The 14,403-nt window shown below is 39.9% G+C and overlaps 1 protein-coding gene across 4 annotated transcripts in view; it reads left to right on the top strand.

The window, feature by feature from the left end:
• Positions 1-14,403, top strand: part of RC3H1 (ring finger and CCCH-type domains 1) — a 63,110-nt gene that overhangs the window by 39,607 nt on the left and 9,100 nt on the right. For 2 of the 4 annotated variants that reach the window (XM_011981415.1, XM_011981414.1), the window contains exons 13-18: positions 1,839-1,991; positions 6,769-6,982; positions 7,520-7,610; positions 7,748-7,880; positions 10,543-10,716; positions 12,424-12,539. In XM_011981415.1, the coding sequence (XP_011836805.1) occupies positions 1,839-1,991; positions 6,769-6,982; positions 7,520-7,610; positions 7,748-7,880; positions 10,543-10,716; positions 12,424-12,539 (881 nt within the window). The remainder of the gene's footprint in view (positions 1-1,838; positions 1,992-6,768; positions 6,983-7,519; positions 7,611-7,747; positions 7,881-10,542; positions 10,717-12,423; positions 12,540-14,403) is intronic. The other 2 variants (XM_011981417.1, XM_011981416.1) reach the window with 1 other exon arrangement.

The following is a 14,403-nucleotide window of genomic DNA, read 5'->3' as shown; positions in this document are numbered from 1 at the left end:
CCCAACTAATTTTTGTATTTTTAGTAGAGACAGGGTTTTACCACCTTGGCCAGGCTGGTCTTGAACTCCCGACCTTAGGTGATCTGCCTGCCTCGACCTCCCAAAGTGCTGGGATTACAGATGTCAACCACCTTGCCCAGCCTCATTATTATTTTTTAATAGGATCATTTAGTAAATACATCTTGGTTTTATGTCTGTTTTGCCTTTGTTTTTACCTAATCCATTTTCCTGGCTGTCTTTGTATGTCAGTATATAAATTTATCTCATTCATTTAAATAGCTGCATATAATACACTACAGTCAGAGATTTAAAAAAGGAGCACTCTTGGCTAGGCGTGGTAGCTCACACCCGTAATCCCGGCACCTTGGGAGGCTGAGGTAGGTGGATCACCTGAGGTCAGGTGTTCCAGACGAACCTGGCCAACATGGTGAAACCCTGTCTCTACTAAAAATGCAAAAATTAGCCAGGTGTAGAGGTACGCACCTGTAATCCCAGCTACTTGGGAGGCTGAGTCAGGAGAATGGCTTGAACCTGGGAGGCAGAGGTTGCAGAGAGCGGAGATCATGTCACTGCACTTCATCCTGGGTGACAGAGCGATACACCGTCTCAAAAAAAAGGAGCACTGTAATTGGTAGGTCATGTGTTTTAAAAGTTAGCTGTTCTATCTAAAGTTTAATAAGTAGAAGAAAAATAAAAAAGCGTAAAATTTTTTTTTTAAATAATAGTAGGACAAAGAAAAGGGAAAAGGTTATGAATAATAGAAGCAGAAGAGTGGTTGGCAATGAGTGATACTAGTGATCAGCAGACCCTGTGTCAGTGCAGAAGGCCAATAATGATGACTCAGAAAAGAGATGTTTTTAGTATAGTGGGAGGCATAGATCCACTTAAATGAACCAATACCAATGAAGAGTGGTTGACAGTGAGTGATACTACTATGTCAGTGCAGAAGGCCAACAATGATAACTCAGCAAAGAGGTGTTTTTAGTATGATCACTGATACCCCTAGATATCAGTGTATATATGTCTTGTAATAAAATGAAAGAAACATTAAAGTTATAGTCCTAGCACTGCCCTATACTGGTATAGCCTTGGTCATATCACCTGTGTTGTCTATTATGGATTTAGGAGCTTATTAGGTAGTATACGTGAAAACATTTTGAAAATGTAAAACATTTTATAAATGTGAATGTTGCAATTTTAGTGAAAATATATTAGCCTTAGAATAGCTATTCTGTTTTTAGACTGGAGAACTTATCTTGAAAAGATAAAAATTAGACATCCTTTTCATCTCATTGAATCAACCTAAGAAGCAGAATTTATTCAAGATATGAATTATTGCTATTAAAGAGATTTCAGTAAAAAGTTACTACATCATCATGTACTATAAAACTCAAAATTTTTAATGTTCTTGTTTACCTTGATTTTATTGAAAGAAACATTGAGGAGGGTCTAGCAAAACTATGGCTTGGTACATATATGCTTAAATGTTTACTGATCTAATGAAGAAAAGGATGAGCAAACCCATAAAATCCTAGCCTGATTCCTGGAAGGATATTGAATTATCTTTTTTCTTTTTTCTTTTTTTTTTTTTAACCTTCTGCTAAGGTAAAAAAAAAAACAAAACAAAAACTGAAAGCTAAAAATCACTCTTCACTTATTTTATATTTTTCATAGTTTACAAAAATCTTCTATTGTGGCACTTAAAAATCGAATAATCATCATTATGTTGCTTCAGCACAATGTTCTAAGAAATTCCCTGCTTTCTCTATCTTGTTATTCATAGACCCATTTCCTGTTTCTTTTTGTTTTTCTTTTATTTTTTCTTTCTCCATCTGTAGTTTTTGGATGAAGACTTGAAGGTAGCTGGGAAATACAAAGGAAATGATTATAGCCAATACTCTCCCTGGTCATGTGACACCATCGGCTCCTACATTGGAACCAAAGATGCAAAACCCAAAGATGTTGTGGCAGCAGGGAGTGTGGAAATGATGGTATGTGTAACAGCTAAGCAATAATTAATACAAATCAAGATAAACCAAATAAATTTTCACCCATTACCATTTAGGCATAAATAATTCAGCTTTGCTTAAGAGTTTCAGACCATATTCTATACTCTGCAATTGAGTTATCTTTAAGCAGTACAGGTTTTTGATTCATTTAGATGTAAATAAAAATCTTTTAATACTTACTGAGACAGAGCATTTATTATATTTCTGTGCAAATAGCAATTTCTCAACAATTGTTTAGTACCCAGATTAAATTATTTTACATAATTAATTAGGATCTTGGACCCCTTCACCAAATAAGTTAAAATTCTTTTTCACGGAGAATGGTGTGAACCCGGGAGGCAGCACATGCAGTGAGCCAAGATTGTGCCACTGCACTCCAGCCTGGGCGACAAAGTGGCACTCCATCTCAAAAAAAAATTCTCAAAAAAAAAATTATTTTTCACAACTCTGAAGTTTAAATAACAAAGTTGAATCTAGTGAACGAGAGTAGTATTTGAGTCAGAATTACAGCTGCTCAGCTTCAAGTGAACTCTAAGATGCTGAAATTTAATACTTGGGTTATTTTATTCTTTAGTGAAAAATCATGTAACACCAGTGTTTCTAATAACCAAGTTAAAATATTATCAAAATCTTATCTTTTTTTTTTTTTTTTTTTTGAGACAGACTTTTACTCTTGTTGCCCAGACTGGGGTGCCATGGCGCAATCTCAGCTCACCGCAACCTCCACCTCCCAGGTTCAAGTGATACTCCTGCCTCAGCCTCCGGAGTAGCTGGGATTACAGGCATGCACCACCACACCTGGCTAATTTTGTATTTTTTAGTAGAGACGGAGTTTCTCCATGTTGGTCAGACTGGTCTCGAACTCCCGACCTCAAGTGATCCACCCGCCTCGGCTTCCCAAAGTGCTGGGATTATAGGCGTGAGCCACTGTGCCCAGCTTCCTCTTACCTCTTTTTATAGAGATAGGATCGATCTTTGTCACCCAGGGTGGAATGCGGTGACGTGATTATGGCTCACTGTAACCTCAAACTCCTGAACTCAGGAGATCCTCCTGAGTACCTAGGACTACAGGTGCATGCCACCACACCCAGCTATATTTTTTAGTAAAGACGGGGTTTCTCCATGTTGGTCAGGCTGGTCTTGAACTCCCGACCTCAAGTGATCCACCTGTCTCGGCCTCCCAAAGTGCTGGGATTACAGGCGTGAGCCACCATGCCCAGCTTCAGCTTATCACTTTATAGCAATAGGATCGATCTTCATCGCGCAGGGTGGAGTGTAGTGACATGATTATGGCTCACTGTTACTTCAAACTCCTGAACTCAGGTGATCCTCCTGAGTAGCTAGGACTACAGGTGCATGCCACCACACCCAGCTAATTTAAAAAATTTTGTAGAGATGGGGTCTTGCTATGTTTCCCAGACTGATCTTAAACTCCTGGCCTCAAGTGATCCTACCGCCTCTGCCTCCCAAAGTGCTGGGATTACAGGCATGAGCTACCCTACTTGGATAGTATCTTCATTGCCTTTTTATTTTTTAAAGAAATACAATTTTCAAGAAGTATATCCCCCTGTATATATTTCCCAAGTCTCGTTTTTCTCCCTCTTTCATTCCCTGTCAGTAATCTCTATCCTGAGTTTAGTATTTATCATTTTCATGGATAATTTTATTTCCCCTTAAGACAGGATCTTCCTCATGCTGGAGTGCAGTGTCACAATCACAGCTCACTGCAGCCTCACGCTCCTGGACTCAAGTGATCCTCCCACCTCACCCTCCCAAGTAGCTGGGACACAGATGTGTGATACTATGCTCAGCTAATTTTTTTTTTTTTTTTTTGGTAGAGATGAGGTCTTGCTATGTCGCCTAGGCAGAACAGGCTGGTCCTGAGCTCCTGAGCTCCTGGGCTCAAGGGATTCTCCTGCTTCTGAAAGTGCTGTAGTTACAGGTGTGTGCCAGTGCGCCTGGCCATGGATAATTTTATACTATTCCTAAACAATGTTGTTTTATATGTTTATAGACCTTATATAAATTATACACTTCAGCTTGTATTTTCATGTTTTCACTCAGCATTGCTTTTAAATTGTGTCTTTTTTTTTTTTTTTTTTTTTTGAGACAGAGTTCCACTCTGTCACCCAGGCTGGAGTGCAGTGGCATGATCTCAGCTCACTACAACCTCCGCCTCCTGAGTTCAAGCGATTCTCCTGCCTCAGCCTCCCGAGGAGCTGGGACTACAGGCACATACCACCATGCCTGGCTAATTTTTTTGTATTTTTAGTAGAGACACAGTTTTGCCATGTTGGTCAGGCTCGTCTCAAACTCCTGACTTCAGGTGATCTGCCCTCCTCGGCCTCCCAAAATGCTGGGATTACAGGTGTGAGCCACAATGCCCAGCCCATATTTATATCTGTAGCTCAGGATTATTGATTTTAGCTACTTTTGCGAGATATTCTGTATAAATGATACCATACAATGATTTGTTTTTGTATTAGTGGACATTTAGGCTATTTTTGATCTTTCACTATTATGTATGGTACTCCAACAAACATTCTTATGTATATATGTCTTCACATGCATGAAAGTTACACTTAGAAATGGTCTTGCTGGCTGGGCACTGTGGCTCATGCCTGTAATCCCAGCAGTTTCGGAGGCCAAGGCAGGTGGATCACTTGAGGTCAGAAGTTTGAGACCAGCCTGGCCAACATGGCAAAACCTCATCTCTACTAAATACACAAAAATTAGCTGGGCATGGTAGCAGGAGCCTGTAATCCCAGGTACTTGGGAGATTGAGACAGGAGAATGGCATGAACCCGGGAGGCAGAGGTTGCAGTGAGCTGAGATTGTGCCACTGTACTCCAGCCTAGATGACAGAGTGAGACTCCATCTCAAAAAAAAAAAAAAAAAAGGAATGGTATTGCTGAATTACCGGTATGGTATACCTTGACTATTCTTAACCCATTTGTCCTTATTACTCTTAACAGAGTTAGTAAGATATTGTATAGGTTTTTCCTAGGTTATATAGATTTTCATGGATAAATACTTTTCCAGGTGGTTAAGAAAAGACCAATATTTGCCATAAGAAAAAGATTTGGATGCTGATAACCACTGTAAATGAGTGAAGTGATATCTAATAGCATAAATATGATTATATGCCAGCCCCGCCCCCCCCCCCAAAGAACATAGAGTTTTAGAGGGAGAAAAAGCAAAATAAATCCTTTTTTTTTTTTTTTTTTTTTTTTTGCAGTAGGATTACAGAAGCATTGTTTTTGGGCTGTAATAAGGCTCTTATTGGAAAGAAATGAGGGGAAATTAGGCAGGAATGTTTGCCTTGTACTTGGCTTTCAAAAAGGGTTATTATATTAAAGTAACATGAGTATTAGCAAAACAAAACTCACTTTCTTAAATCAGTAAAGAATTAAAAAGTTTGGGCCAGGCATGGTGACTCACACCTGTAATGCCAGCACTTTGGGAGGCCAAGGTGGGAGGATTGTTTGAATCCAGGAGTTCAAGACCAGCCTGGGCAACATAGCAAGACCCCATCTCCTCAAAAATGTTTTTAATTAGCCAGGTGTGGTGGTGCACGTCCGTGGTCCCAGCTACTTGAGAAGCTGAGGCAGGAGGATTGCTTGAGCCCAGGAGGTTGAGGCTCACACACCACTGCACTCCAACCTGGTGACAGAGCAAAATCCTATCTCAAAAACAAACAAAAAGTTGCAGTCCAATCTAGAGGACTTGAAATTTGGGAGGAAATTGAAAATCTCCCGAATAGGTGAAAGAAGTCTAATCTAGTATTTCTCAAATGTTAATGTGCATACAAATTATATATTTGTGTGTCTATATATGTGTGTAACAATATATAGGGATAAATGTATATTTGTATGCATATATATATATACACACACTAGATCATTATATATATGTATTTCTTAAAGATTGAATTGGCTTTTATTAGTGATTGATTAATCAGGAAGCATTTCATCTATGAAATAGAAATATGCTCTAATGAGCTAAACAGAGAAAAGGAACGAAACTCAGATTAGCTGTTTCAAAGTTATTTTTCTTATAGGACTAAAGCAGAAGGGACTTACCAGTTCTAATTGAGTGATCCTCTTATGATTGATTGCTGTGAATCTCCTGTTTTTTGGAAAACTGACGCATTTTCAAGTTCAGTTTGATTTTGTGGCATCTAGCACAAGTGATTACATTCTGCTTTGATCTGGTGTCTTGGGGCTTAGTGCAGGAGCTTAGTCCAAAACAATGGCCTCCCATAAATTTTAAAAATGTATTTCTTAGGTCAGGTGCAGTAGCTCATACCTGTAATCCCAGCACTTTGGGAGGTTGAACTTGAGGCAGGAGGATTGCTTGAGCCCAGGAGTTTGAGACCAGCCTGGTCAACATAGGGAGACCTCGTCTCTATAAATAATAAAAAAAAAAAAATTAGCTGAATATGGTGGTACATGCCTATAGTCCCAGCTACTTGGGAGGCTGAGGTGTGAGGATCACTGGAGCCCAGGAGGTTGAGGATGCAGTGAGCCATGATAGTGCCCCTACATTCCAGCCTGGGCAACAGAGTGGGACCCTGTCGCCCCTCACCTCAGAGGTTTAGAAACCAGTGTTACATAAAAACAACCAAAGGTAACTAATGATTTTAGTCTTACCAGTAAGAGTGTTGTACTCATCTTTGACCTTATTACAGATCTAGAAAAAATTAGGTTACAGAGCGATCTGAGTGTGGGGTAGATTTCTCATTTTGCTTTTTTATCAGAATGTGGAGAGTAAAGGAATGAGGGACCAGCGATTAGATCTTCAGAGAAGAGCAGCAGAAACCAGTGATGATGACCTCATCCCATTTGGAGACCGACCAACAGTGTCTCGGTTTGGTGCCATCTCGCGAACTTCCAAAACTATATATCAGGGTGCTGGTCCAATGCAGGCTATGGCACCTCAGGGAGCTCCTACAAAATCTATTAACATTTCAGGTAAGAATCTCAAAGGTAAGCTGACCTAAAGGGTTCATAATCTTGACTTTCAGCATTACCCCTGCTCCCCATTTACTATCAGTGTTTTTAGTAATCTTGCAAGGCAGTAATTTTCAAACTTTCCAGGGAATCATCCCTGTAAGAAAGGTAATATAACCCAGTGAATTTTAGGTATATAAACTGAAATTAAATGTCTATATGTGAAGCTTTCCTAATGTTTCTTCCCCATCCCACCCCCACCTCAAATAGCTTCATTGCTATATGGGGGAATAACATTCTCATTATACAGTAATTTGGAAGAAAAACTACAAAGACTGAAAGTTCATTGGGGAAGAAACAAACATGTATCAGCACCCAGCATCATGCTGCCTGACATTTAGAAAAACAAAGTTAAAGAATTTTAAAAATCTGGCCATTTAAGATAGATACCAGATATCTGTGTATGCAATACCCTGATGTCTTTTAGATTATGAGTACCTTAAAAGAAGAATCAAATCTGTGAATTATCTCATACCATAATAAATCATTCTCTTACAGATTATAGTCCATATGGAACCCACGGTGGCTGGGGAGGTTCTCCATATTCACCTCATCAAAACATACCTTCTCAGGGACACTTCAGTGAGAGGTATGAGTCATTCTTTTTACTTGAATAGACATGTAGAAACCTTTAAAATTATGCAACTTCTTTTTGTTTTTCTGGTCAGTAATATCTTAAAAAAATGAAATGTTAAAATTTACTTCACACTTTCTTTCTAACCAAAGGGAGAGAATATCTATGTCAGAAGTGGCCAGTCATGGAAAACCCCTTCCATCTGCTGAGAGAGAACAGCTACGACTAGAATTGCAACAATTGAACCATCAGATTAGCCAGCAGACCCAGCTACGTGGACTAGAGGTACCAGCCTAGAGAGCCATTTTTGTTCCAATTTTTGAAGGGTTCTCAGAGATTTTAAACAGGAACTTTTGAGGCACTATGAACAAAAAACTTTAAGGTCTATTTCTTAGGAGTTAGTGTAGGTTTCCATTCTTCAAAGAATTCAATACTGGGTTTAGCTCTGGGACAATAGAAAACGTAAAATTTCTACTACCTAAGAATAGAAAACAGATTACCTAAAATTTCCCAACAGGAGCTTGTATTCCCTGATGGCACATTTAAGTTTTGTTTGTTTGTTTGTTTGTTTTTGTTTTTTGTTTTTTGTTTTTTGAGACAGAGTATTGCTCTGTTGCCCAGGCTGGAGTGAGGGGGCGTGATCTCAACTCACTGCAACCTCCACCTCCTGGGTTCATGTGATTCTCCTGCCTCAGCCTACTGAGTACTTGGAATTATAGATGTACACCACCATACTCAGCTAATTTTTGTATTTTTATTAGAGACGGGATTTCACCCCTGTAATCCCAGCACTTTGGGAGGCCGAGGCAAGCAGATCATGAGGTCAGGAGTTAAGACTAGTCTGGCCAACATAGTGAAACCCCATGTCTACTAAAAATACAAAAAATTAGCTGGGCATGCTGGTGTGCGCCTGTAATCCTAGCTACTCAGGAGGCTGAGGCAGGAGAGTCGTGTGAACCCAGGGAGGCAGAGGTTGCAGTGAGCCGAGATCGCGCCATTGCACTCCAGCCCAGGCTACAGTGTGAGACTCAGTCTCAAAAAAAAAAAGAACTTTGACTTAAAAAATAAAACATAGTTCCAGTGTAATAAGAATAATAACACTTTTCATTTATGTAGTTCTGTACCATTTAAAAATCACTACCATGTATCTTATTTGACCCTTACAATATCGCTAATAGGTAGGTTAGACAGGTGGTATTGTCTTCCTTTTTTGATTGAAGTATATGAGTTTCTCAAAAATTGAAACATGAACTCAAGTCTTCATATTTCAGATTCAGTGTTCTTTCCATCATGCTGCCTGACACTTAGAAAAACAAAAACTAAAGAATTTTTAAAATCTGGCTGGATGTGGTGGTTCGTGCTTGTAATCCCAGCACTTTGGGAGGCCAAGGCAGACGGATTGCTTGAGCTCAGGAGTTTGAGACCAGCCCGGGCAACATGGCAAAATCCCTTCACTACAAAAAGTGCAAAAATTCACCAGGCATGGTAGTGCATGCCTGTAGTCTCAGCTACTCAGGATGCTGAAGGCAGAAGGATCACCTGAGCCCAGGGTGGTCAAGGCTGCAGTGATCCTGGATGGTGCTACTGCACTCCAGCCTGAGCGACAGAGTGAGACCCTGTCTCAAAAAAAAAACAAGAATTTAAAAAATCTTTCAAGTGTCACATAAGGAAGACTAGGTTTTGTTTATATATCATCCTTTACATTGGAACATATTCTTTGAATATGGAAAACTGAAGACATTCTAATGATAAATACATTGTCCTTTCTGGAGGAAAAAATGGTACTGTGAGAACATTAGTCTGTCTTTCTACCATAATCTTTAATAATAAGTAAGCCATCACTTTGGAGGGAAAAAAAGTTATAAGACTTTTTCTTAGTAGACTTTCTTTTTAGGAATACCAGTAGGAGATTGTTTTCGAAACATTTAGCTGACTTGTGCCCCTATGTACACAATTAGATTTAGGAATTTTAAAAAATCTATGTAATATTTAGATTTTGTCTGCTTTTGCCATTGCTTATTTACATTGATTCAAAACGTCTTGCTGATTCCTGTCACAGAAACAGAATGCTATGTTTGCTTATGGCAATCTTTCGTTCATTAACTTTTTAAAGATTCAGACCTTCCACCCAATAAGGCATCACTGCATATCCTCAAATGCATGGTTTTTTGTTTTAAAGTTTCCAGGCACATTTTCTGTCCAAAAAGACTATCAGTATTATTTAGAAACTTGCCACATATTTAACTCAGTACAGTTAAAAGTCCTTGCCATTACTGAGGTTTCAATGAAATAAGTTATAGGATTTACTTCAGAGAAAATTACCATTAAAAACAGAGGGGGAAAGATGCACATCTGTAGTTGACTTGTTTTTCTTCCATTTCCTTTTTTTTTTTTTTTTCTGAGAGACAAGGTCTCACTCTGTTGCCCAGGCTGGAGTGCATGGAGTGCAGTGGCATGATCATAGCTCACTGTAATCTTAAACTCCTGGGCTCAAGTGATCCTCCCTAGTAGCTAGGACTACAGGCCCACACCACCATCCTAGGCTAATTTTTTTTTTTTTTTTTTTGTAGAGGCAAGGTCTTGATGTATTGCCCAGGTGGGTCTCAAATTCCTGGCCTCAAGTGATCCTCCCACCTCAGCCTCCCAAAGTGCTAGAATTAAAGGCATGAGCCACCATGCACAGCCAACTTCTCTTTCAAATCAGAAAATACAAAGAGCAATGTATACTTAAGATGAAATTACTGTTTACTAAATTTAAATGTCCCTGTTTTGTTCTTTTATTGTTCAAATGGTACTCAAAGAGAACAGTGCCTTACAGTTGCATTATTTTTGTTGCAAATAGCTGGGTGATAAGCTACTTAAGGCTGTGGTGTGGAATTGAGCCTGGTTATTCTGTGCATGGTGTGAAGTGTGTTGAGTTTTCTCTGTGCTTGGCTTTATGCACTAGGCTGTTAGTAACAGACTGGTGTTGCAGAGGGAGGCAAACACCCTGGCAGGCCAGTCACAGCCCCCACCACCGCCACCTCCAAAATGGCCTGGAATGATCTCAAGTGAGCAGTTGAGCTTGGAACTGCACCAGGTGGAAAGGGAAATCGGGAAGAGAACACGGGAACTGAGTATGGTGAGTGTTATGGTGGGAAGAGAGGGGGAAGGTGAAATGAAATCTTTCATGTGGCTCTAGAATTATCTAGAGCTACAGAATCATCACTTCAAGGCACTCTGATGAGTGGTTAATATTTAAAATAATTATCATGCGGGTGGACTACCTTACTATTTTATCATTCCCTTCCTCTCTTTTGGTTTGAGTGTGTTTTTTGTCTTAGAATTCTTCATTAACTTTTAGGGAAAACAAGGTTTTAATGCTTCTTTAATTTAAGAACTTAATGGAAGTTCTTAAATCTCTGTTTAGCATACCGATTAGGGAAGCAAATAGGATGGTGTTTACTATTTTGCAATGACAACGTGTTATATAAAGATGTATTCACCAAATAATATTCCAGCTTCGTAGCCTTTATAACAATGACCTCTTTTTTGCTATGAGTGATACACAGTCTGCACATTCTTTCCTTGGAACTATATCCATTAATATGCTTAGGATTTGCTTCATAGTGCACAGACATTCATTTTAGTAAATTTTGAATCTTAGGGGGTTCCTCAGGTTGCATGATATGATTTTTTTGTTGCATAGTTTTCATAATCTTTCTAAGCAAATAAATTGAGTGTGCAGGTTTTTTTGCTTTCAGTAAGTATGTTAAAGATATTTATTGTACTTTGGTTTGCTTTTTTTGTTTTTTTGAGACTGAGTCTCTGTCACCCAGGCTGGAGGGCAGTGACGCAATCTCAGCTCACTGCAACCTCCGCCTCCCATGTTCCAGTGATTCACCTGCCTCAGTCTTCCGAGTAGCTGGGATTACAGGTGCCTGCCACCACACCAGTGTAGTTTTTGGTTTTTTGGGGTTTTTTTTAGTTGTTTTTTTTGAGATGGAGTCTCGCACTGTTGCCCAGGCTGGTGTGCAGTGGCACAATCTCAGCTCACTGCAACCTCAGCCTCCTGGGTTCAAGTGATTCTTCTGCCTCAGCCTCCCAAGTAGCTAGGATTATAGGTGCCCACCACCACGCCCAACTAATTTCTTAATATTTTTAGTAGAGATGGGGTTTTGCCATGTTGGCCAGGCTGATCTCGAACTCCTGACCTCAGGTGATACACCCACCTCAGCCTCCCAAAGTGTTGAGATTACTGGTGTGAGCCACCACACCCAGCCTTTTTTTTTTTCTTTTTTGGAGGGAGTCTCACTCTGTCACCCAGTGGGGGAGTGCAGTGGTACAATCTCAGCTCACTACAACCTCCGTCTTCTGGGTTCAAGTGATTCTCCTGCCTCAAGCTTCTGAGTAGCTGGGATTACAGGCGTGCACCACCACACCTGGCTGATTTTTGTATTTTTAGTAGAGATGGGGTTTTGCCATGTTGGCCAGTCTGGTCTCGAACTGACCTCAGGCAGTCCACCTGCCTCAGCCTCCAAACTGCTGGTATTACAGGGATGAGCCACCATGCCTGGCCGCCTTTCTAGGTTATCGTTTTTTTCTGTGAATTTTTTTTTCACATTAGCTTGAGGCATTGTCTCTCTTTTTGTCCAGCTTGGTTAGTGAGCAAGTGGGTTGTATTCTGTTATGTTTTTATGTATGTCACTCTTTTAGTCTGCCAGTTTCTTTGGTTATTTTACAAAATTAAATATGATTTCTGGATCATCACTTTGTATTATCTATAATTTGGTCTCTCCCATTAACACCATTAAATAGACGATAACTGATTTTATTTCCTCTTTCAAAGGAAAACCAGTGTTCTCTGGACATGAAAAGCAAACTGAATACAAGTAAACAAGCCGAAAATGGACAACCAGAACCACAAAACGAGGTTCCGGCTGAGGACCTTACATTGACATTCAGGTAAAGAAAAGGAGATTTTCGTAGCCATATTAAATTACACACAAAAGAGAAATTATTATATTATCCAGTCATATCAGAAGTACCCTCATAAACATAATTTGATTCTTAAAATATCATTATTCTGTGTACATTAAGAATATTTTTGCGGCCAGGCGCAGTGTCTCACGCCTGTAATCCCAGCACTTTGGGAGGCTGAAGCGGGCGGATCACAAGGTCAAGAGATCGAGACCATCCTGGCCAGCATGGTGAAACCCCGTCTCTACTAAAAATGCAAAGATTAGCTTGGCATGGGGGCCTGTGCCTGTAGTCCCAGCTACTCGGGAGGCTGAGGCAGGAGGATCGCTTGAACCTGGGAGGGGGAGGTTGCAGTGAGCCAAGATTGTGCCACTGTACTCCAGCCTGGCGACAGAGTGAGACTCAGTCTCAAAAAAAAAAAAATATTTTTGCATAAATCTGGAGTTACAAAACTTAGATCCAAGGTTGAATTATCTATTAATACCTAACAAAGGAAAATTTCTGGTTATGTTTCCATCTTCCCCTTGTTTTTAAATCTATTTCGAAGATAGCCTTGTATCTTTACATTATAAAAGTACTATATGCTCAATGTAGAAAAAATAAAGTCACCCCCCCATCTTAAATATGTTATAAAAAATTAGCTTTAGGAGATCGAAAATTTTAGAAAAGGGCAAATTTTTAAATTGCCTGTAATTCCAATATTCAGAGATAACTCTTGTTAACATTTTGGAGTATTATATTATCTTTCCAGTCTTTTTTTTTTTTCTTTTTTTGAGATGGAGCTTCACTCTTGTTGCCTAGACTGGAGTGCAATGGCACGATCTCGGCTCACCACAACCTCTGCCTCCCGGGTTCAAGCAATTTTTCTGCCTCAGCCTCCCAAGTAGCTGGGATTACAGGCGTGCACCACTACGCCTGGCTAATTTTGTATTTTTAGTAGAGACAGGGTTTCTCCACGTTGGTCAGGCTGGTCTTGAACTCCTGACCTCAGGTGATCCACCTGCCTCGGCCTCCCAAAGTGCTGGGATTAAAGGTATGAGCCACCACACCTGGTTTTTTCCAGTCTTTTTAAAGTGTGTGGGCATTTAGCCTCTTGCTAGTTTCACAAACCCAGCACTCCACCTCCTTGGTTTTTAATTCAGACTGTCCTATATCATCCAATATTCTGCAGATATGAAAAGATACATATCAACTACCATGAACATCCCTACAATAAACAGTATTACAATTAATGCTTTGTTTGCATATCTTAAATTATTTTCTGAGGATATTTTGAGGCTTTTGAATACACAGTCCTAAGTTGCCCCCCTGACGATATATAACAAAAATTTCTAATGCTTTCAGGCCTGGATTTTGACATTTTAATTCATGCATTATCTTGGATTCAATTTTTTTTTTTTTTTTTTTTTTTGAGACAGAATCTTACCCTGTCACCCAGGCTAGGGTGCAATGGCATAGACTCGGCTCACTGCAACTTCTGCCTCCTGGGTTTAAGCGAGTCTGCTGCCTCAGCCTCTTGAGTAGCTGGGACTACAGGCACGTGCCACCATACCTGGCTAGTTTTTGCATTTTTAATAGAGACAGGGTTTCACTGTCTTAGCCAGGCTGGTCTCAAACTCCTGATCTTGTGATCCACCTGCCTCAGCCTCCCAGAGTGCTAGGATTACAGGCATGAGCCACTGCATCTGGCTTTTTTTTTTTTTTTCAAACTCTCATTCTATCCCCTAGGCTGCAGTGCAATGACTTGATCTCATCTCATTGAAACCTCTGCCTCTCAGGTTCAAGCAATTCTTGTGCTTCTGCCTCCCAAGTAGGTTTTTACAGGCACGTACCACCAGGCCAATTTTTG

Source organism: Mandrillus leucophaeus, unplaced genomic scaffold, assembly GCF_000951045.1.
Source record: "Mandrillus leucophaeus isolate KB7577 unplaced genomic scaffold, Mleu.le_1.0 Scaffold226, whole genome shotgun sequence".
In the NCBI taxonomy this organism is placed as follows: Eukaryota; Metazoa; Chordata; class Mammalia; order Primates; family Cercopithecidae; genus Mandrillus; species Mandrillus leucophaeus.
This window is presented reverse-complemented; position numbering and strand designations above follow the sequence as displayed.